Below are 23,506 nucleotides of genomic sequence, written 5' to 3'. Positions count from 1 at the left end.
ACTCCATAACACATTTCTTGGGTGTGTATGTAAAGGTATATATAACGTAATATGATTTTTTAAAAAGTACCCCATAGGCACACGAATAAATACTTGCCTTTTTGTTACGACGTCGGCCGTTTGTCGCGTTCTTGTGCGTAGGGGTCGGCATGGCGCGTCCCAGGGTCTGCCGCAGTACCTCCACCTCACTGCAGAAAAGCCCGGCTCGCCCTTTGCCGCTGCCGCCAGCCCGACCGCCTCGCGCCCGATGAGTTGGGTGAGGAGACTCCCCTCCCCTTCCCTTCCCCTTCCCTCCCCCTTTCCTCCCTTCCCTTCCCTCCCTGCCCCACCACTCCTCTCTCTCTCTCTCTCTCTCTCCCCGCCGACGTCTGCGTCAGGAGCCAGGTTATCAGAGGATGCTGTGATGGATGCCAGATGGGATGCGATTTATTTTACTTTCCGTGTACTTCTTTGTTCTTCAAAAGTATATGCCTATCCACATTAACATATACGATCTGCAATTTGCATGTATGGGTTTGTAATTATTGTCTATACGAACCTAGAAATATGCAAACTTGGGCCATCTTGCATTGCCTTTCTCAAATGCGTACTGGCCCTCGTTACTACTAAACATTTGTACCTGCCGCGAAGAGCCGAGTCCAAGGCGACTGTGATAAAGAAGGGGAATGAGAACTTGCGTGACTAAGGAAAGAGATCGAGGGGTAAGGGAACGGTGGATGGAGGGGGGGTGGGGGGGGGGAGACGTGGGAGAAACTGGCATGGCAACAACACTGCGGCTGACGAAGGAGGAAACCTGGGTGGAGAGAGAGGCCCTAGTGTGGCAGGGGTGAAGGAGGAGAAGGGGGCAGGGGGAAAGGGAAAGGGGGCAGGGGGTGAAGGGAGAGAGCGCTGGGCCTTCTGGGGAGCGAGGGAAGTGAGGGGAAGCGGAGAGGGGAGTGCAGGGTGTGGGGGGGGGGGCGAAGTCTCTTGTATTACATTTTTTTCTCGCTCGCCGCCTCGATCTTTTTGTCCTGTCGTGTGTCTAGGTGTGCTTTGTGCCGCAGGAAGCTGTTATTAACCGACCGATGTTATAAAGGGAAAACAAAAAGAATTATGGAGTGTAAGTTATTTGATTAGGGAATCCTTCATTCGTGTGTTTGTGTTTGGTTATAAATGTGCGCACGTGATTTTTGTGTCGTGGTTACCTGCCTCCCAGCCACCTTAACACCCACCGCGTGATCCGAGGCACCTCCCTTCTCCCATACCGCCGGTTATTCTATATATAGCGTATAACGCCCACCCGTTCGGTTTCCCGCCCCCACCCACCCATGTCCCCACCTGCCATGAGGCGCCTACCGCCCTCCCCGCTCACAACTCTCCTCTTTCCTCCCTTCCTCCCCTTCCCCTTTCCCCCTCCATCCTCTTCCTCCCTATCCCCTTTTCCCTCCTTGCTCCCTATCTCCTTTTCCCTCCTTCCTCCCTCCCTCTCCCCTTTTCCCTCCTTCCTCCCTCCCTCTCCCCTTTTCCCTCCTTCCTCCCTCCCTCTCCCCTTTTCCCTCCTTCCTCCCTCCCTCTCCCCTTTTCCCTCCTTCCTCCCTCCCTCTCCCCTTTTCCCTCCTTCCTCCCTCCCTCTCCCCTTTTCCCTCCTTCCTCCCTCCCTCTCCCCTTTTCCCTCCTTCCTCCCTCCCCTCTCCCCTTTTCCCTCCTTCCTCCCTCCCTCTCCCCTTTTCCCTCCTTCCTCCCTCCCTCTCCCCTTTTCCCTCCTTCCTCCCTCCCTCTCCCCTTTTCCCTCCTTCCTCCCTCCCTCCTTGCTCCCGCCCTCTTACCCAACCACTTGTAAACATTTCTATTCCGCCCCTCCTTCCTCCCTCCCTCTCCCCTTTTCCCTCCTTGCTCCCGCCCTCTTACCCAACCACTTGTAAACATTTCTATTCCGCCTCTGCCGCCACGACCAGCAGCAGTAGTCTCTGGACCCGCCCCTCTTCTCCCAGACACGCTAGTCACAGCGAGACAGACACGGGGACGCCTCGCTCTGGCCCCCTGTCTGCATTTTCCTCTTTTTCCTCCTCCTCCCCCTCCTCCTTCCTCGCCCCCCCCCCCCCCTTGATTCCCTCCGGTGCTTCAATTTGTTTGCGTTCCCCATTTCCCTTTCGAGTGTCGTACGAGTACTTTTGGCTCTCGCTTTCCTCGATTCTTTTTTTTAAAGGTCTCTCTCTCTCTCTACTTTTTATTTGAATTCTTTTACCTCCTTTCATTCTCTGTGCGCCGTGGCTTACCTTGCTTACCTTGCCCCTCCCTTCTTCCCTCTTTCCGTTTGGCTCTATTATTTTTTACTTTTTTTTTTTATTCCCACTTTTCTCTTTAGTAATTCCTTTCTCCTCCATTTTATCTTCTCTCCTTTCTCCCCCCCCCCCCCAATCATCCCCTCATCCCTCGCTACCTCCCCCCTATCCCCCTCCTTTCCCTCTCGGCCTCCATCTGTTTGTGTGCCCATGTGTATGTTTCGTGAGGCTTGTTTACATCTCGTAGTGATTGATGTAAAGTGAGAGCATGAGATTAACCTTCGCGGGGTTTCGATTTCGGCTTGCTTTTCGATGTCTTAGGTTTTCTCATTTTGATTAATGTGTGTGTGTTTGTGCTTGTGCCTGCGTGCCTGCGTGCGTGCGTCCGTCCGTTCCGACTCCCCATTCTGCAACCTGTGTGTATCGATCAGTCAAGTTTCCGCGTGGTGTGAGCGACTGGCGCCAAAATGGGAAGCAGTTACCAAACACGCGTGTTGGCTCGCTCTCTCTCTCTCTCTCTCTCTCTCTCTCTCTCTCTCTCTCTCTCTCTCTCTCTCTCTCTCTCTCTCTCTCTCTATCCCTCTATCCCCCCTCTCTCTATCCCCCCCTCTCTATCCCCCCCTCCTCCCCTCTCCCCTCTCCTCCCCTCTCCTCCCCTCTCCTCCCCTCTCCTCCCCTCTCTCCTCTCCTCCCCTCTCCCCTCTGCATCCATTTCCCTCTATCCCTACATGCTCAAACTCTCACATATACGTACTTAGATTTACATATGGTACAAATAAACCTCCAGAAACGCACGCAAAACACGTGTTCCTGAGCACCAATGCATGCATACGTGTCTTGCCTCGCGTATGCCTGCCGCCTTTGTAGTGTGGCAGCAGCACCGCGATGGAAAGCACACCTTGATAGCGATAGACGGCGTAGGTACTTTTTGGTGAGTGCGAGCGGAGTTGCCCCGTGATCAATAACGCAGGTCCCCTCGGTGTTGTGATGGCATCCTCCCTTCTCTTCCCTTCCCTTCTCTTCCCCTCCCTTTCCCCACTGTAGGCCTCGGGATAGATGAGATGGGGAGAGGGAGGAGAGAGCGAGAGCGAGAGCGAGAGCGAGGGAGAGGGAGGAAGAAAAAAAGAAAGGAGAGGATGAAAAGAGGAAGTGCGAAAGAAGGAAAGGAGAGGGAAGATGACAAGTGCATAAAAAAAAATGGATGAGTAAGTGAGGTGAGAAAGGAGAGAGGGTGAAAACTGAGAGAGAGAGCGAGAGAGAGATAGGGAGAAGGAGAGAACGAATAAGAGAGAGTTAGGGAGCGAGCGAGAGCGAGAGACCGAGGGGAGAAGAGGGCCTTGACCTTGGTTGGTCCACCCTTCCCCTCGCCGCTCGCTTTTCTCCCTCTGCCTCTTCCGCCGCCGCTCCCCTCTCTCCCCTCCTTCACTAGGGAACGCAGTTTGAACGAGGGGGAATGGCGTAGATGGAGAGGCAGGTCATACGAAGGGAAGGGAGATTGGAAAGAGAGTGGGAAGGAGAGAGAGAATTTGAGAATGGAGAGGTGACACCCTCTGTGCGTCTTGACATTAATCAGATAATTGTATTTATCTCGTTGATATCCGATAATGACGCAGAGGACCAAGCGATAGTGTTGATCCTGTTGATAATGTGGGCGGATACGACAAAGAGAAGGGAGAAGAGGGAGATAGAGAGAGAGAGAAAGTGATAAACGAAGCCAGTAAAGGAAATATGAACAAAGTCGTTGCCGAGACCCAAACTGTGTACCTGGCAAAGGCCCCTGTGACCCCTCCCCCCTCCCTCCCCTTCCCCCCTTCCCCCCTTCCCCTGCTCCTACGCACAGATAAGCCTATTGGGAGTCTGGTGCGTCTGCTCACCCTTCCTTCTCTCTCTGTCTCTCTCTCTCCCTCTTTTTCTCTTAGCTCTCTCCGTCGCCTCTCCTCTCCTTTGTGACTGAGCAAGTTTTGATGGCCCGGATGTATAAATATATCTATGCCCGCCCACCCAGGGAGCTTTCTCTCTCTCTCTCTCTCTCTCTCTCTCTCTCTCTCTCTCTCTCTCTCTCTCTCTCTCTCTCTCTCTCCTCTCCTCTCTCCCTCCCCCTCTCCCCCCCTCTCGTTCACCTTCATCCCAGTCTTCATCCTTTTCCTCTGGATTTCCCACTTGGCCATCTGTTAATTTGTCATTTCTTCTGTTTTTCTCTCTGTTACCACCATTCTCTACGTTCCACTCCTGTTTTGCGGTCCCTTATTTCACTTGTTTTCTTTTCCTCCTTATTCGCCTCCAAGTATGTTGGGCGGGTGCATATCAGGCTGATCGGGGGTTATGGGGGGGGGGGGGGGGAGACAGCATATGGTGTGGCTGTGGTTGGGGGGAGGAAAGGGTGCAGAAGGTAAGGGGTGGTGTGGGGTGGGGGTAGTGGGAGGGGAAGGGGAAGGGGAAGGGGAAGGGTGGCCGGTTGCTTTTAGATTTGGAAGAACGCCAACTCTTGTTTTGAGTTTGTGAAGTCCTCGATGACATTTGCCGACGAGTCCTCTCCAATCTACCCATCCTACTTTTTTTCCATTTTCTTTTCCTTTATAACTTTGTATCTTGCCCACCCCCAACCCCCTTCTCTCTCTCTCTCTCTCTCTCTCTCTCTCTCTCTCTCTCTCTCTCTCTCTCTCTCTCTCTCTCTCTCTCTCTCTCTCTCTTTCTCTCATTTCTTTGATGGTGGTGATTCGTTGATGACAGGTCTTGTTATTCTGGATTTTTTATTTATTTTTCTTTATTTGTGCTCTTGTTACCTTTTTTTCTCGAAAAGGGAGTTGCACCGGTGGCACTGCAGTTTTGGCTGGTGCCACGCCCCACGTTACACCCGGACCTATTTGAATGTTAGGCATCAGTTTGTTCGTAGCGTAAGATTTTTATTTCCTCCTGTACACGTGGTGTGTGTGTGTTTCCTGTTGATGTTGGTGACACTGGGAGTGAGAGTGAGTGGCTCTGGTGCCGCACAGTGCCAAGATTTTGGGGCCGGAAGTTGGGCAGGGATGGAGTGCGGCGAATGCGTTTTCAAGGGGTGGTTTCAGGGCGGTCGAGGCAGCAGCGTAGCAAGAGGCAGCGTAGGTCGACTCGGCAAGTTTCGTGTAGGGCCACCTGTTCGCGTAGATTATTTCGCGAAAACGAGGCGGGGTTTAACCTTCGACCCCTTTTGCATCTCCCCCCCCCCCCCCCCCCTCACCTACTTCTCAGGTGCCATGCGCTTGTAAACACGTGGACAAGTGGAACGGGCGAACAGGTCATGTCCCAGTCATGACACAGAGAAAGGAGTTGCAGTTTACTTGTCATGCCCAGTCACGTCGCGCCAATATGTGCTGTGTCACGCGGCTAGATGACGTGCGAAGTGATGACGTCACAAGATGGCATACGACCCCCCCCCCCCTCCTCCTCTTCCCTGTTCCTCCCTGCCTCTTCCCTAACTAGCGATGATGCTGATACAGACAGCTGTCCCGCCGTCTCATCTCCGCTGCTGATCTCGACAGATTTAATTCTGTTTTTTGTTTTCTTTCCTTTCTTTAATCATTTTTCTTCTCCCCCTCCCCCGCCGCTTTTCTTCACGTAATTGCTGTGTTGTTGTGGATGGAGAGTCAGACTTGTCTTAGTATTGAGATCAGATTGCGTCATATATTAGCCAAGAGATAGGAGATTCGACATGTCTGGTCTATTTATTTGATTATTTATTTTATGTATGTTTACGTGAACGGAGTGAACGGAGTGCAGTATTTTTAGTCTTGAATCCGTAGCTGCATAAATGACGTTAAACCCCAGCCTCTTTGCGCCAAACCCCTGCACGAGTTGCGTTTGGAAATCCATCCCCGAAGCGACTACCTTACCAAAGGATGAGACTCGTAATGGGCGGTCATGCTCGTGTGTCTCGTGTATTTATAGCCCGGCCATGAATGACGACCCCTTTCGCACCGCATATGCGAGTCATTCATGGTTGCACGCCGCGCTCGCCTCGCCTCTCGTGCCCTGAGTTACGTGCATTCTACCCCCGGAGTTGGGGCGAGGTTTTATCGCGCCTTCCCGTCTTCTACCGGATGTTTTGAGTGTGGTGGCGCGGCGAAGGAGGCCCCGCGCGCCCCGACGAGTGATGCGCCCGACGGAGAGAGGTGGTCGGAGGGCGTCTCGCAGGGGTGGGGGGAGGGGCTCTTCTGATGTGGGTGTAGTTGGGTGTAAACCTGTTGGTATTCTCTTTCTCTCGGGCTCTCTGAATAGTTGCCTCTCAAAGCCTCGGCTGTTTTATTATTTAGGTAACATCTGTGATCTCCGTCTGTTCCTTTGCCCTGCTCTTCGCACAGGGTCTCCTCACCCATTTCTTCTCCCCCTGCCAGACGCAGGGAAGATTCGAGGAGCATGAAATACTGCATTACATGTGGTCTAGAATCCAAATGTTCAGCCACGAAGCGGCCCCTTGCACCACCAGTATCTGAACGACGTGCTACACCAAGTTGAACAATACCCCCAACCCCCTCCCCAGCCCCCGCACACACCAGACGGCATCCCGCCACAACAAACACGCCAGACGAAACGCCTGGGTCATTCTCCAGTGGAGCTGTTGTAGCTAATCTCGCCTTTTTATCGCACTTTCCCCTCAGTTTCTTTCTTTCGTTTTCCCTTTCTTTATCTTCAGGGTTTTTTTTTACTTTGTTTCCTTGATGTTCTTTCTGGCTATCGACCGGCGACTCCGTCTCCTCGCCACATTTGAAGGCTTTATACGGACTAAATGAGAGGCGAACGCTTGGCTCCTGGAGGTTCCTCTTTAACAGGTGGTGCTTTCCGGTCAAGACAAACTGGCCGTGGAGTTTCCTTGTCCACTAATGGTCTTACCAAGAGCTTGTTATAGCAATGTTTTTTTGTTTTTTTTTCCATTCCTTCGTCCTTTCGTTCTTCTTTCTTTTCTTTCTTTCCTCTTCCTCATCATCCCTTTTCTTTAAGATTTTTGTTCTTTGTCACGCATTCTTCAACCACCCCCCCCTACCCTGTCCCTCTCAGTACTCCCCCTCCCCCCCACTTGCTCTCGCTCTTACTTTGTTTCCCCCTCCCCCTCCCCCTTGCTCTCGCTCTCACTTTCTCCTCTTCCCTCCCTCCCTCAATCTTCACGTTCCTCCTTCCTGTGTTTGTCTCCTCTCACCTTGAGAGCTCGGCGCGCTCTCCGCCGCCTCGCTCCCTCCCCTTCTGGCTCTCTCTTCCGCTCCTTCTCACAGACCGTCTCGTGACGCCAAGGTACACCCCCATCCTCCTTCCCCTACCCCCACCCCACCGCCGGGCGCCGCTCGACTTGGGTACGGTACGATGAGAGAATAGGAGAGGGGTTTGGACGAGGATAGTGGGGGATAGAAAAGAGAGAGAGGGGGGGGGGGAGTACAATGGGAATAAAAAGGGAAACTGGAAGAGGCGGCGAAATTTGAAATGGTTCATTTGTGTATATTTTTAAACAACATTTCCGAGAATGTAATGGCAAAGGAAGCGGTCAACAGGGCGGCGTCTGTCGCGGTGTCACGCGCCCGGCCAGAAGTTGACGGCCATCTCGAAGTAGGCAATTGTCTTCGCAGCGAAAGTTCCTCCTCAACCTGTTGATCGACGACGCTTGAATCGAGTGCGTGTGCGTGTGGTTTTTACTAAAGAACAAAGGCGTCGTGTGTTGATGGCACTGTTTAAGCCTGTCCCGCGGAACCATTTTATCCTAGTCTGCCGAGGGTGCACAGCGAGATATTTAGGAGCTGTATCGTGGCTCATTTGTATGATGGATCGCGTCGCTCCTTGAAGAGGGGACTGCAGAGGGGCGCGGGCGGCGTGTGAACATTTCGCGTGTTTGGCCGTACCCTAGCATTGTCCGTTGCGATAGAGCAGTTCCAGAAACACGATGACGCACCCCGCCCCTTCCATTCCCAATCCCGCTTTCCAACTCGTGACGTCAGCATCCCTCTCTTTCTCCCTCTCCCCTCTCTCCCTCTCTCACTCACTCACTCTCTCTCTCTCTACGTCGTACCGCCCTTGCTCTTCTCGTTCCCTGGCGACTACCCCCCCCCCCCCTCTGGTTCATCCCCCCCCTTCGAAGCTTGTACTTTCCTTTTCTTTTCGCCCGGCCCTTTGTATAGTTTGGTGATCGGAAAAGCGGAGCAACACAACACAGGCCAGAGATATGTTTGAACAATATAGCAGTGTCGTTGAACTTCGTTTCGGGGATAATGTTTTAAAAAGTAAAGCAAAAAAAAAAAAGAGATAAAAAGGTGGTTTATCTGTACTGGCGCGGTGCGGGCAGCCATTTGTTTACACGCAACACGTGAATCGGGGAACCAGCTGCCTCGCGGGAAGTTTCGTCGAAAAAAGATACTGGATTTGGCCAGTGTAATATGCAAATTTCTTGGGGGGGGGGAGGGGGACGTCATTGTTTATAGCCATCCGTTGCACTGAATGTTAAATATTTGGGTGTTAACCTCCCTGTCTGAAGATCGATTCCCAGGATAGAAAAAGAACACCGTGATAATCGACCTTCGAAGTGAGGCGGCGCCATAATTCAGAAAACAATGCCGATACGTCAGAATAACCTTTACATTTATATAAAACGGTCAAACAACTTCCGGTTGCAACAGGGAAGGAACGTGCGTCATTCCCCCCGTCTATGATACTATCGCCATCCAAATGATGATTACATGGGGTTTTAACAGCCCAGCTAATTAACTAGGGAAAGAAGTAAAGTTTTTTTTTGAGAAGTGTCCCGATAGCCAAGACGTCTCGTGATCTGTAAACATCGGTAGAGCCTCTCAGGATGTCAATTTTCGGCCGCGATACAAAGGCAGGCGTAAGAGGCACGGCAGTCCGCTCCGGGAGAGGCGCACGGGGAACGGAAGGCTGTGCCGATTTCCGTGCGACCTTGAGAATCTACCGAGAGCGCCGAGAGGGTAGATCCGCGAGTGCTGTGTCAGCGGGGAGACCCAAGACGCGACAGCTGATCGGGGATGAGCAGCGGAACGAATGCTCAAGTAGCAAGGCATGTTGTGTTTTGGTGTGGCGCAGGTAGAGCTCTCAAGAAGGTCTGTAAAGGAGAGGCACTTGAGGTGCGCGCTAGTTGCAATGAATGGCTGGGGTAAGGGTAATAAAAAAATACATTCTTTCAGTGAAGCTTTATTATATAGTAGAGCTGTTTTATTATGTTGGAAGTGGGGCATTGGGTACCCGAATATGTGTATGTAACATGTATACCAGGGTTTAGTTTTTAGGTTTGTATGTTTGGCTTGGTCGGCACAGCCCGAAGGGTCGATGACCGTGTCTGCCCTCGCCAACCTGGCCACCAGGAGACCGGGGGGGGGGGGGTGAATGGAGGGTGAGGGGAAGGCAGAGACTGGACTCCCGCACACACATTACTGCTTGGCGGGGTATTGGGGGGGGGGGGGGGGGGTCAGTGGAAAAGGAAAAGGTCGGAATGAATAAAAGAGGGAGTGACTTTTATTAAATTATCACATCCGCAACACGGGCACGGGAACTAAAGAAAGGTCCCCGGTCTGAAGAAAAGAGACCATTGTGATTGAGAATGTGTTCTGACATACCGCTTCTGTTTCGCTGTACTACATCTGTCTACACCTAATGCATAGAAAAAGGGAGAGAGAGGGAGGAGGATGAGAGTGGCAAGGGGAGAAAGGTCATGTTGTAAATATTGTATGACGACGGAGGCTACGGTCTCCCTCACCTCCCTCCCCTCCCTCCCCTCCCTCACCTCCCTCCCCTCCCTCACCTCCCTCACTTGCTCACTCCCTCCTTCCTTTCCCCCTCCTCTCCCCTCCCTAACTTGCTCACTCCCTCCTTCCTCTCCCCTCCCTAACTTGCTCACTCCCTCCTTCCTCTCCCCTCCCTAACTTGCTCACTCCCTCCTTCCTCTCCCCTCCCTCACTTGCTCACTCCCTCCTTCCTCTCCCCCTCCCCTCCTCCCCCCCTCCCCTCCTCCATCCCTTCCTCCCTTCCCTTGCCCTGCGGCGCTGTCTCCCCTCGCCTTCCACCACCGCGCAGGCGTTCGAGTTCTTCTCGCAATGTGCTACCACATTTAATTACGCGTCTTTAATTAGTTTTGGCAGATGATTTATGTTGGTGCTGTAAAGTAGAAGATACGTGAAATTTCTTGGTTAGCTTGTCTGTCAGTACTCTGGGAAGCATAGAAATATTATATTTCTTTACTTCAACAATTTTTAGATTTCTTTTTCTTTTGTAACGACTTTTTCTAATGAGTAACTTCTTTCAGGTTGTGTTTGGGTGAGGGGCGAGGATGTCTGTAGGATCCCCCACGCCATCGCTGGAATCCCTCTCAGGGACGCCCCTGGGGTCCCTGATAGACTCGGATCCACCACGCTCCCTTGAGAACTCACCACCTGCATCCACCACAGGTAAGTGTCTTTGTTTTAGGTAACCCAAAGTGATACATTTCTTTGCATAACTTGGCATATTGCCTTCTAGTACTGGTGATAGGTATGCTATGGTCTATTTTGATATTGAATCAATTGAAAGGAAGGTTGTCATTCAGTTGTTTTAGTATCAGGTTTCTCGGTAAATAGTAAGACTGTTTTTCTGATTACAGGATCCATAGTTGGCCGCAGCTCCCCAGTGGCAACTGTGTGTGGGCTCTGCAATGACACTTATGTTATGCCACGAGTTCTCTCCTGCCTGCACATCTTCTGCCTTGGGTGCTTAGAGAAAGTTTGTGATGGAGGAGACCGCTTGGTGTGCCCTCAGTGCCAAGCTGTAACGACCGTTCCCCCACCACTCCTACTGCCAGACTACGCTCTCCATCGCCTTTTGGAAACGCCAGTGGATGAGCCTGCTTCTTGCACAGCCTGCAAGAGTCGTGACGTAGCAGCTGTTGCACGTTGTTTGGACTGCGCAAAGCTTCTCTGCCCACACTGTGTCATGGCCCACCAGTATATGCATTGTTTTGAAGGACACCGTGTGGTAACACTGGCAGAACTAGCCCAGAGGGATGAGCGTCCAGTCACCTGCATACGTCACAAAGGAGAGCCTCTCAAGTATTTCTGTATTACTTGTAGTTCACCAGTTTGCAATGATTGCATCATGATGGACCACCCTAAAGGTATTCATGAGTTGGAGGGTCTGAACGATGCAGCACCCCGCCATTTGGACCAGATTTGCCATGCCATGGAAGACGGGCGGTCCCGGGCTGCAGATCTCCGTACTTGTGTCAAATCTGTTGAAGGCTCATCAACACGTCTCCAGCAACAGTATGAGAAGGCACAGTCTGAGATTCATGATACTTTCAACTTCTACACAACTATGGTAGAAGAACGTAAGACAGAATTGTTGCGAGAGCTAGACTCGCTTTACCATGCCAAACAAGTCTCCCTCTCAGTCTTTGCTCAGAAGGCACAGGAGAGTGTGGAGAAACTGTTATCCACTTGTGATTTCATTGAAAAGTTGAGGAAGTATGCAAATACCACTGAGTTGCTCATGTTCCGAAAGCTCATTGAAGGAAAGCTGGCAGAGCAGATGGGCAAGAACTTTGACCTAGGTATGCAAAATGTCAGTGATCTTGAATTTGTGAGCAATTTCCCTGCCATTCAAGTGGGAGTCAGGAACACATTTGGCTATATTCGGTCAGCCTCTGATATCCAAGTTGGCCCAACCAAGTTGCCACCCATTGCACGACCCAACTCTTCCAACTCCGTCTCTGTCAGTAGTATGAACACAATTAACAGTTGCCTGAATGGTTTATCAGGACTTAATACAACATTAGCCAATGGCTTAACTGGAAGTATCAGTGCCCAGCAATTGGTCAGCACACAGAACTTGGCAAATGGGCAAATTTCTAATGGACAGTTGGCCAATGGTCTGTCCACAAGTCTTGCAAATAGTTTAAGTTCAGGATTATCTCATAGTCTCACTAATGGCCTTGCCAATGGTTTAACAAATGGACTTGCTAATGGGCTTACCAGTGGATTAAACAGCACCATGAATGGCAATTTGAATGGAATGCTGGAGCGTCCATATAGCAACAGTCAACTGTCAAATTTACTGTCCAAGAGATTCAGCTCCTCACAGTCCATGGGCCCATTCTCTACAAGTCTTGGAGATCTCAACCTAAATGGGCTCACATCCTATGAGAAGTGGAGCTGTGGCGGCGAAGGCGTGTTCAACCAGGAACAGGTGAATGGAGTTACTGCACCAGATCCAGTTCTTCACGATCTGTCCCACAAGTTACTGTCCTGTTCCATATTCCCACCACGATCACAGATCAAGCGCCAGAAGATGATCTATCACTGCAAGTTTGGAGAGTTCGGTGTTCTTGAGGGCCAGTTTACTGAACCAAGTGGTGTTGCTGTCAATGCCCAGAATGACATCATTGTAGCAGATACCAACAACCACAGAATCCAGATCTTTGACAAGGAAGGACGTTTCAAATTCCAGTTTGGAGAGTGTGGGAAACGCGATGGCCAGTTGCTCTACCCGAATAGGGTAGCTGTAGTACGCACCAGTGGTGACATCATTGTGACTGAACGATCTCCAACCCATCAGATACAGATCTATAATCAGTATGGACAGTTTGTAAGGAAGTTTGGAGCCAACACTTTATGCTACCCACGTGGTGTAACTGTTGACCACAAAGGACGCATCATTGTTGTGGAGTGCAAAGTAATGAGGGTCATCATCTTCGACCAGTTTGGTACAGTGCTACATCAGTTCAATTGCCCCAACCACTTGGAATTCCCCAATGGTGTGGTGGTGAATGACAAACAAGAAATCTTCATCTCTGACAACAGAGCTCATTGTGTAAAGGTAATTCTTCATTGTGTGCCTTTTACGTGCATGAGCAAGATTCAAAGAAATAAAAATCTTATATATTTGCTTTTATAATAATGTATTTGATAGTAGATGCAGTAGAAGCAAAAAAAAATAATTGTAATTTCTTCAAACATGATAAATTATATTCACAGCATTAAGTTTGAAAAATAACCATCACATTTAGCGTGGTAAAAATGTCATGCCATATATTAATATATTTTATTTTCAGGTGTTCAACTATGAAGGACAGTACCTCCGTCAAATTGGTGGTGAGGGTATCACCAACTACCCAATTGGTGTAGGCATCAATAGCCAAGGTGAAGTGCTGATTGCTGACAACCACAACAACTTCAACCTCACACTCTTCACCCAGGATGGCCAGCTGGTGTCAGCGTATGAGTCCAAGGTGAAGCACGCCCAATGCTTTGACGTTGCACTCATGGATGATGGATCAGTGGTCCTGGCCTCCAAAGATTACCGTCTGTATGTTTACCGGTACCTGCAGGTGCCGCCACCCCACATGTGAGACAGAGGTTGCCTCATCTCGCCTACAGTCACAGTGGTGCACTTTCCAATTTGGTTGTAACATGAGAAGCTGTACAGCATTGTTAGATGAAGACTGCTGATACTGCCCAAAGAGGCACACTTCTTGTAATCTTGTTTGGCACTGTGACAAGTGTGGCACAAGTGACAGGACACTAACCTTCTCCTGATGACCTCACCCCTCACTCCAAGCCAAGGTCAGCCTCAACAGCCACTGTTGAAGGCTGTTTCTCTGGGTGAGAGGCAAGGTTCCCGTGTTGTCTCTGTTCCTTCATATAGTCTATTTTTAATACGGTGGTTGCAGTTGTTTGTACTCCCAGGGGCAGATGCCAGGCCCAAGTCTGCCCTCCCCTAGTCAAAAAGTGGCTGAGGCCTCCTTTATAGGCTAAGAGGCCAGTTACCAGTGTACTTGGGTATCAGGCAGTTACCATATAATGGGCTTAGATACCTGTTTATACAAGTCACTTTTACATTTACTCGCATTTTTTGTTAAAGTAGGTTTTTCTATTTTATTTTCAATTTTTCTAACTCTGCCAATAGTCATGTACATAACTATTCAATTGGTTTTAGAGTTTATTTCAAAATTTTCTATTTGTTGCACCTACAGTCGTAAGTTGTGCCATTAAGGATTAAGTTTTGTTTCTTGGATAGCCTGCTCATGGTATTTTGTTTTGGTTTTGTTTAAGTTTCTTTTATTTTTCATATTTATGTGCAGTAATTTATTGAGGTGTTGAAGTTTGGGAGTGGAGCACCACTGCACGCATCAGCAGGGTGCCAGTGGTGCTCCTCTGCCCTCTAGTGGTAGCATCTCTCAGCTGTAGCTCTTTATATATTGCAGCTGCAGCTGATCAACTCACCCATTATTGTTCTATTGCATTTGTTAGTTGTAAGGAATTGTGCATGAGAGCTACAGGCAAGATGTGCATGGAGGCAGGGCAGTAGAAGGCCCTGGTTAGCATATTGTTACCAGGGCCACCCGCCAGCCAGTGCCCCATTTCAGGGGCTAACAACAAAGTTAGGCCAGGATGTAGTTAGTCTGTCACTGTCAGTCAGAAAGATGGCCAGTCGGCCGGTCCTATGGCTCGGCGGGAGCCAACAGTTTTATTTATCGGGAAGAAGTCTGGTCTTTTGTTTTTTTAGAAGAAAAAGATTTTAAGTTTCATTTTATGGAAGGCTGGAAAATTTGTTCCTTTTTACAAGTATTCCGTTGGTCAGAATGGAGACGTTATTTATTTTAAAAGAAAGAAAAAAAAGTCAATGCTATTGACAAGTTACATGTTGAGCCATCCAGAAGTTTGCTACTCACTTGTTATACCCTTTTCACACTGTTTGCTGAGGAATATATATCAAAATTAGTTAATGGTGTTTCTAGAGATGTTAAACCTGCCCAGATTTGCTTTTATAAATTTAGCCCAAGTGTGACAATCAAAGTCAGAGGAAGCAAATGCCTGATATGTTTATCTTTGTACATGCAAGGAAAGTCATTTTTGTGAAGCAACAAACACTAAAGAAAAATGGGGGCCAAACTAAATTACAGGTGATAATATAACTTTGGTGATGTTTTCTACATTTGACAGTTAGAAATATGAATTTAACAACTGTCTTGAACTCTTGAAACACATGTAGAACAGAAATCAAATTCTGTCCTTGTAGTAATGAAGCACTCTAACCACACAGCCCGCCAGCCACATCCTAGAGTCCACCTTCGGGGCTGGACTTGTGGGTTCTGCACCCGTGTGGTAACAGCCGGATTAATATGCCCTTATTGCCCTTACCTGTTGATATATATCTAGACTAGCTCACTATGTTAGGTAGAAGTTGAGTACCATTGTTGTAATCACTATTCCCTATCTTGCCTTTTTTGTATCTGCTTCAAGTAGTGTAATACAAAGCTCAACCTGTTGTAACCCTGCCTAGGATGGCTGATATTAACTAAACCAACTTGTGACCTTTCCCTGAGATCATGCCTTACCAGTGTTGTGCGGTGTTGTAGTCCTTAAGGTCGTGACTGTGTTGTGATTGTGCCACACACACCTCTGCTTCATGCGGGAATGGGTCCGCTCCAAAACCGACCGCTGGTTGCAGATTCCCCGCACAAAGTCTATGATTGTTTTTTGTTACTGTGGTAACAGATACAGGGCACAAGTGATTTTTAGAATTGGTGAATTTCTGCAACCAATAACAGGTCTTTGATATGTAGATTGAATGTAACTGCAGAATCACATTTTGTTATGATATGAAAATGGTTGTTCGTTTTTTCGTGTTCAGAATTTGGCCATACGAGTTGTGCCAAGCTGGGTAAATTGTAAGCTTGTTTAACTGTTGAAACTGTTTATTCATTCACTGGAGTTAGTTTTTGTGATGTACTAGCCATTTACTCAGATAAGATTAAAAAGTTAAAAGGTTTCCTGTGTAGTAGAGCGGAAATAATTTGTTGTCTTGTTTTTGTCGCGAGCAGGAAACAGTCTGCTTTGTACCTGGTTGTTATCCTACGCCTGGCATATGGACGTGGGCTGTTAGTCAAGTGCCGGCTCGTACTTAATTGTTTCTCATCACTCTGTATGGCATAATAGAGGTGTTAACAGCACATACACGGCCTTTGTGGTAATGCTTGCTTTCCCAATACAGTGAATGATGAATCAACTTCAGTGTTCGGAGTGGCGGTAACCAGTTTGTCGCCAGTTAGTTAACTGTATTAGGTAGCACATAAGCATTAAATGTTACCTTTCAAATTCTCGTAGCCAATCACTGTGTTGCAAGGGAGCACTGAATGGCTTGGACAATACATATCTCCTGTTGATACTACTGTGTAGATGCTAGTGGAGCTGTCTGGTCCCTCCAGCTGTCTGGGTCCCACCAGCTGTATGGATCCCACCAGCTGTATGGGGCCCTCAGTAGACTAGTCAGGGCCCGGCTGGCCAGCCAGTCTGCCTGGGTCTGCCGGGCCCAGTCCTGGTGGCATAAGGCATCAATGGTGCGGGGCTCGTGGCTGCCCTCCACACACCGCAGTCCTGGTGAATGAGCTGGTGTCCTCTTTTGAGTGTGGAGGCTGACCTCTGTGTGTGTGCTTGTTGCATGGAAAGTCCCAGGATACATGTGGCTGAGTGGCTGGGCAGCTACATGCCACTTCTAGTTAGTGCTCGCTGTGCTGTGTAGATCAACAACCCATAGGTTAAGGCGGACTTAGTGTAGTACTGAGGGGGCTTCCCCTTCGTCTTTCACTCTCGGACTGTCCCTGTTGGTCCAGATGAAATGCCACAATCCTCCTGGCAGACGCACAAAAGTTACCTGGCAAATTACCTACAAGGTATTTGTTGATTTTTGCAGCCAACATTCCAATTGTTGACTCTTCAAATGTTTATCCTTCCTTGGTGCCACAACCCCTGCCTAGAGCCACATTTCATCTGTCACCTCTCCGTCACAATACACCAGTGATAAATTGGGACACTACAACAAAGTTTGATAATTTCTTCACCACTTCCATTGGCCTTTCTGAAGCATGACTTCGTTCGTATCTACTTAAAAAAAGGAGTTCCAAAGTCTATTTTTTCACCTTTCTACAGTCCAAAAGAATGTGTAGTTTGTGGGCGGGCGGTGGGTTGGTGAGCCCGCGGGCCCAGACGGAGGGGGTAGGGCGGCCACCAGTATTATGCCTTGCACCGTCTTGACCCGCCCTGCGCCCCTCTGCTTTTCTACTAACGTTAAGAGTATCATAACCCAGTTCTCTGCTGTTGACGCGTTGACTACTTACCAGAGATGAAACATTCCACTATTTTTGCTGTTTTTTCTATCTGTTTGTATCATGTTACTTTTGTAGTAGCGCTGCTTGTAGATTGGGCCCTGGGCTGGGCGTGGGTGTGCGCTACCGCCTCGAGCTGTACCCATCGCCCAGTCTCTTTAGTGCCCACCAGATGTGTGTTGCTATTTTTGCTATATGAACCTCTTCTGTTCACAAAGCAGTAGTTGATCATTATTGTGCCTAGTCCAAAGCATCAGGAAAAAGTGTCATGACCAGAACCCAGAGACAGGACGAGCAAGTCCCCCTCTTCCAAGTGTTAGAAATCAAAATATGTACTTAAAAGTGGGTCACTTTGGCCAGGGAGACTTTTGTCAGTGATGATATTAACCGCTGGAAGTTTGCTCTGCTTGTCCTGACTCTGCCGCCCCCCATACCAGGCCAGGGCGGTGCCAGTAACTACTCTGTGTACAGTGTTTACGGCAGCTTTTGTAGAGATCTGTGTTTGTAACCATGTTGATATTGTTTAAGGTCCAAGTGTGTCAATTACAGTCATACATAACTCATGTTACCCACTTAAATGGTCCCGTAGTGTGTAAAGCATTATATATTCATATAACCATGTCTAACACAAGAAAAGATATGCCATGTCTGTCAGTTGTTCAAAAAGTTTCAGTTTATTTTGATATATAAGAGCTGTTACAGAATCAATCTTGGACTTGTTTTAAACATCTTGTTATCCCTGATATTGTAGCAAGATGGGCCACGGGGAGTGTTAGCTGACCCAGTAGTGACAGCACAGTAGGGTTAGTGCCCTCTACTTTATTCTGGCACCATTTGTTGATTTTCCTTTTTTATTTATTTATTTATTTATTTATTTAAAAATTGTTAAGTCATTGCCAGTTTATACTGTCCTCTCCACAACACACCCTAAGTGCTCTGAGGCCAAGCATCGATTGCTTGGAGTTGTTGGTCTTCCAAGATGTAGGCTGGGGAACAGTGAAGCACCAGCTCCTGATCAGTGAGGACAGAAACACCTCCCCCCTGGCCCACCTTCGTTGTTGATGTGTTAAGACGCACCTTTGCTGCAGGACTATTTGGTGATGTGTTTGAGGCACTCAGTCCTCTTGGCACTGTCTAGGCAATATCACTTATTGCTATTTCAAATTTCATTCAACTTTCTGAAGTGACTTGCAGATAGCTACATCAGGAGACTAGTACCAGACTAGCACCAAACTGATTCTCAAATATTCCAAATACTCTGTTACTTATTATTACATTTGTTGAGAGAAGTTTAAAGAAATTTTTAAAAAAGTATATATTTATAGCTGCTTGTGAGACAAGTCGAAAGTTGAACATGATATGAATTAGCAGTAGGTAATAAGGCCTTTTGAAACACCCAGGTTATGCTCCCCAACCACTTTCATCTTTAATATCTAACCTTGGTCTTGCATGCCCCTTAGCAAGATCAGACCGTCTTATGCCTTTTCTTGATCCCTTTCACTGTTTAGCAATGTTTACCTTAACATGTATTTGTTCAAATGTTGTCAGATCCAAGCTCCTTCTAGGAAGTTATTTATTATTGAAAATCCTTTTATTTATCATGTTTTATTGCCTGTTCAATTAGTTTCCCTCCCCTTAGTGCTTGGATATTCATTCCATTTTTATGCTCCCCAAAATCTTCATCACCTGTCCCCCAACTCCCCAAACATAATCATTGGTATCTATGACATGTATTTTCTCTTATTTTCTTCAATTTAACCTGCTGGCACTTGTGTTATTTACAAATTAATTCTACTTGCCATCAAAGCAGGCTGGTGAAGGGACCATTCCAAACTAATTAATAGGGCTGTCTCTCATCTTCATACCACGAGTTACTGGTCAGAGCAAGGCCAGTGTCATGAAAGCTAATCATAGTCTCTGTGGTCAACAAACATGGCATACACAAAGTAGGGATTGTGTACAAATTTTTAAGTGTTTATTTTTCTAAATTTCTTACATCTCCAATAGGATGGATATATTCACGTTTCCCCCCCACACACCCCTCCCTTTCCCCCTGCTCCCCACCTCCATTTCTTATTACTTATAGATATTATGGGTATGTATGTACACTTTGGTCACCTTCTCTTTTTTATTTTTAGTTTCTTACCAAAGATATGAATAAACAAATTGTCTCAATAGTGGATCTGAAGAAGGAATAAAAAAAAAATGATAAGTTACATTGTATGGAAGCTGATATAGTCGTTTTGTTCTGGTCACAGATGAGCTGGTTTTCGAAGGGTTGTGTTTGTTGCTCAGATATTGCACGTACCCAAGTCAACATCAGTTCATCTGTGGTGTTTTTCGAATCATTGTGTTGTAAATATAATGGTGAATTTATTCTGTTAATAACGAGATTCTGCATCGTGTTGATTTTGTTATGAGCAAAAGTGTTTGGGCTTGTTTCAGATTTATATTGCAAATACTGTATGTTTGGTGATTTAATTCTTGCATACATGTCTGTTAGAGCATTATTATTGTGAGACTTAGTTCAAGAAGTGTATGAACTGATCATTTGTATGAGGATTATTTGTTCTTGTGTATGTATAAATGCAAAAAAAATGTTACTTAAAAGAAGAAAATGACAGCAAAAGATAGAATTCATGTAGCATGATTGAAACTACATCAACTTCCATATATGAATCACCAGGTTTAGTATTTAATTTTTGTTGTCTTTTATTTACTGGAATGGCCCCACAATTTTATGATATTTTCAGTGATTTTGATCATATCTGCTATCCTAATCATACTCTTAAGGATACTTTTTATTTAGTTTTTTGTTTATTTTGTTTTAGATTCTTACTATTGCCTTCACAAAGAAATATTTAGAAATATTTTATCGTCTTTCATGGCGCAAGTTTTGTTGAATGCTGTAATGGCTAACCTAGAGAATTTCAATAAAGTATTTTGTTTGACTGTAAAAACACCTTTCATTCACCCTGTTAACCCCTTAACTAGGGAAAGCTTAGCCTTTTCTCTAATTGGAAAAGATTAAGAAATAATACCACAAACTTGAAAGCACAAAGTTCACTTAAAATTCAGTGAATAGAAAACTGTACCTTATTTCTCATATTTGTTTTTATTACTTGCATACATGACTTTCTAAGGCACGACAGCATAATCCGAGATGCCTTAATAAACAAGGCTCAACGATTGTCAGATGCTAGCACTGTGATGGGTAATCTGCCAACAAAAGTTAAAAGAAAAGAAAAAGAAAATGCTATTACATGTGGTTTCTTGATATAAATGTTATATTTCATTGTCATATATTGCAATTTTTATGAGCACTGAACATGTGTGTTATTGTATTTGTGCTTTCATTACCTTTTAAAAGGATTGATTAAAAATATATTGAGGATAAAACACCAAACGGAAAGAGGAAAATATTTATATTCAGACAAAATATCCAGGAGAACCGTTTCTCAAGTTTGAAGATTTTTTTTTCTCTCTCTCTCTCTCTCTCTCTCACTCTCTCTCTCTCTCTTACTCTCTCTCTTACTCTCTCTCTTACTCCTATTAATGACCTACACTACTCTCTACTCTCTACACTCTACTCGCTACACTCTTCCTCATTTTTTCTATTTCTCTTTCTCTCTTTTTTTTCTTTCTACCCCTTCTTTCTACTCTCTCTCTCTTTCTCTCTTTTTTTTCTTTCCACCCCTTCTTTCTACTCTCTCTCTTTCTCTCTTTCACTCTCTCTTTCTCTCTCTCACTCTCTCTTTCTCTCTTTCACTCTCTCTTTCTCTCTCTCACTCTCTCTCTCTTCCACTCACTCTCTTCTCTCTTTCACTCTCTCTTTCTCTCTTTCACTCTCTTTCTCTATTCCACTCTCCCTCTCTTTCTCTCTTTCACTCTCTCTTTCTCTCTTTCACTTTCTTTCTCTATTCCTCTCTCTCTTTCTCTATTCCTCTCTCTCTTTCTCTATTCCTCTCTCTCTTTCTCTATTCCTCTCTCTCTTTCTCTATTCCTCTCTCTCTTTCTCTCTCTCTCTCTCTCTCTCTCTCTCTCTCTCTCTCTCTCTCTCTCTCTCTCTCTCTCTCTCTCTCTCTCTCTCTCTCTCTCTCTCTCTCTCTCTCTCTCTCTCTCTCTCTACACTCTACTCTCTACTCTCTACTCTCTACTCTCTACACTCTACACTCTACTCTCTACTCTCTACACTCTACACTCTACTCTCTACTCTCTACTCTCTACTCTCTACTCTCTACTCTCTACTCTCTACTCTCTACACTCTACACTCTACACTCTACACTCTACACTCTACTCTCTACTCTCTACTCTCTACTCTCTACTCTCTACACTCTACACTCTACACTCTACACTCTACACTCTACACTCTACACTCTACACTCTACACTCTACACTCTACACTCTACACTCTACACTCTACACTCTACACTCTACACTCTACACTCTACACTCTACACTCTACTCGCTACTTTCTTTCTACTCTCTCTCTCTCTTTCTCTCTTTTTTTTTTCTTTATACCCCTTCTTTCTACTCTCTCTCTCTTTCTCTCTTTCACTCTCTCTTTCTCTCTTTCACTCTTTCTTTCTCTATTCCACTCTCTCTCTCTTTCTCTCTGTTTCTCTCCCTCTCCCACTCCTACTCCTATTAATGACCTACACTACTCTACACCTCTCTACTCTTCACTCTACACTCTACACTACTCTCTACACTCTACTCTCGACTCTCTACTCTCTACTCTACACTCTACACTCTACACTCTACACTCTACACTCTACACTCTACACTCTACACTCTACACTCTACACTCTACACTCTATACTCTATACTCTACTCTCTACACTCTACACTCTACACTCTACACTCTACACTCTACTCTCTACTCTCTACTCTCTACTCTCTACTCTCTACTCTCTACTCTCTACTCTCTACTGTCTACTGTCTACTGTCTACTGTCTACTGTCTACTGTCTACTGTCTACTCTCTACTCTCTACTCTCTACTCTCTACTCTCTACTCTCTACTCTCTACTCTCTACTCTCTACTCTCTACTCTCTACTCTCTACTCTCTACTCTCTACTCTCTACTCTCTCGCTCTCTCTCTTTCTATTCTCTCTCTCTCTTTCTATTCTCTCTCTCTCTTTCTATTCTCTCTCTCTCTTTCTATTCTCTCTCTCTCTCTCTTTCTACTCTCTCTCTCTCTTCTATCTCTCTCTCTCTCTCTCTCTCTTCTACTCTCTCTCTCTCTTTCTACTCTCTCTCTCTCTTTCTATTCTCTCTCTCTCTTTTTATACTCTCTCTCTCTCTTTCTATTCTCTCTCTCTCTCTCTTTCTACTCTCTCTCTCTCTTTCTACTCTCTCTCTCTCTTCTACTCTCTCTCTATCTCTCTCTCTCTCTCTCTCTCTCTCTCTCTCTCTCTCTCTCTCTCTCTCTCTCTCTCTCTCTCTCTCTCTCTCTCTCTCTCTCTCTCTCTCTCTCTCTCTCTCTCTCTCTCTCTCTCTCTCTCTCTCTCTCTCTCTCTCTCTCTCTCTTCTCTCTCTCTATCTCTCTCTCTCTCTCTCTCTCTCTCTCTCTACTCTCTCTCTCTCTCTCTCTCTCTCTCTCTCACTCTCTCTCTCTCTCTCTCTCTCTCTCTCTCTCTCTCTCTTTCTACTCTCTCTCTTTCTCTCTTTTTACTCTCTCTCTCTCTCTACTCTCTCTCTCTCTCTCTCTCTCTCTCTCTCTCTCTCTCTCTCTCTCTCTCTCTCTCTCTCTCTCTCTCTCTCTCTCTCTCTCTCTCTCTCTCTCTTACTCTCTCTCTCTGTTTCTCTCCCTCTCCCACTCCTACTCCTATTAATGACCTCTCCCCTCCACTCACCCTCGACTTCCCACGGTACCCAGGCTCTACTGGTCATCGCCTGCGCCAACTCTGACCTGCGCCCAGAACGGAACGACATTGACAAATAGCCTCCAGAGCAAGCGATTCTGACCCTTACCGCCGATCACTTTATAACTACATGGAAACTTATATCTTGATTATACTCAAAATGTTTGTTAGAAAATGCTTATTCTGAATCACATGTTTGTAATCATTATTATGGACGATACTGTAGTTATGAAATGTTCAAGATTTAATTGTACTGACATATCCAGTGTCCCCGTC

The 23,506-nt window shown here is 46.7% G+C and overlaps 1 protein-coding gene across 1 annotated transcript in view; it reads left to right on the top strand.

The window, feature by feature from the left end:
- The window catches only part of LOC125027715 (brain tumor protein-like), a 52,541-nt gene extending 32,217 nt beyond the window's left edge, over positions 1-20,324 (top strand). Inside the window, exons 2-4 of the mRNA XM_047616859.1 lie at positions 10,534-10,675; positions 10,867-13,076; positions 13,312-20,324. Coding sequence (XP_047472815.1) covers positions 10,558-10,675; positions 10,867-13,076; positions 13,312-13,608 — 2,625 coding nt within the window. The 5' untranslated portion in view covers positions 10,534-10,557 and the 3' untranslated portion in view covers positions 13,609-20,324. The remainder of the gene's footprint in view (positions 1-10,533; positions 10,676-10,866; positions 13,077-13,311) is intronic.
- The last annotated feature ends 3,182 nt before the right edge of the window (positions 20,325-23,506 follow it).

This window comes from Penaeus chinensis, chromosome 1 (assembly GCF_019202785.1).
Source record: "Penaeus chinensis breed Huanghai No. 1 chromosome 1, ASM1920278v2, whole genome shotgun sequence".
Taxonomy (NCBI): Eukaryota; Metazoa; Arthropoda; class Malacostraca; order Decapoda; family Penaeidae; genus Penaeus; species Penaeus chinensis.
Note: the sequence above shows the minus strand (reverse complement) of the source record. Positions and strands in the feature narration are given on the sequence as shown.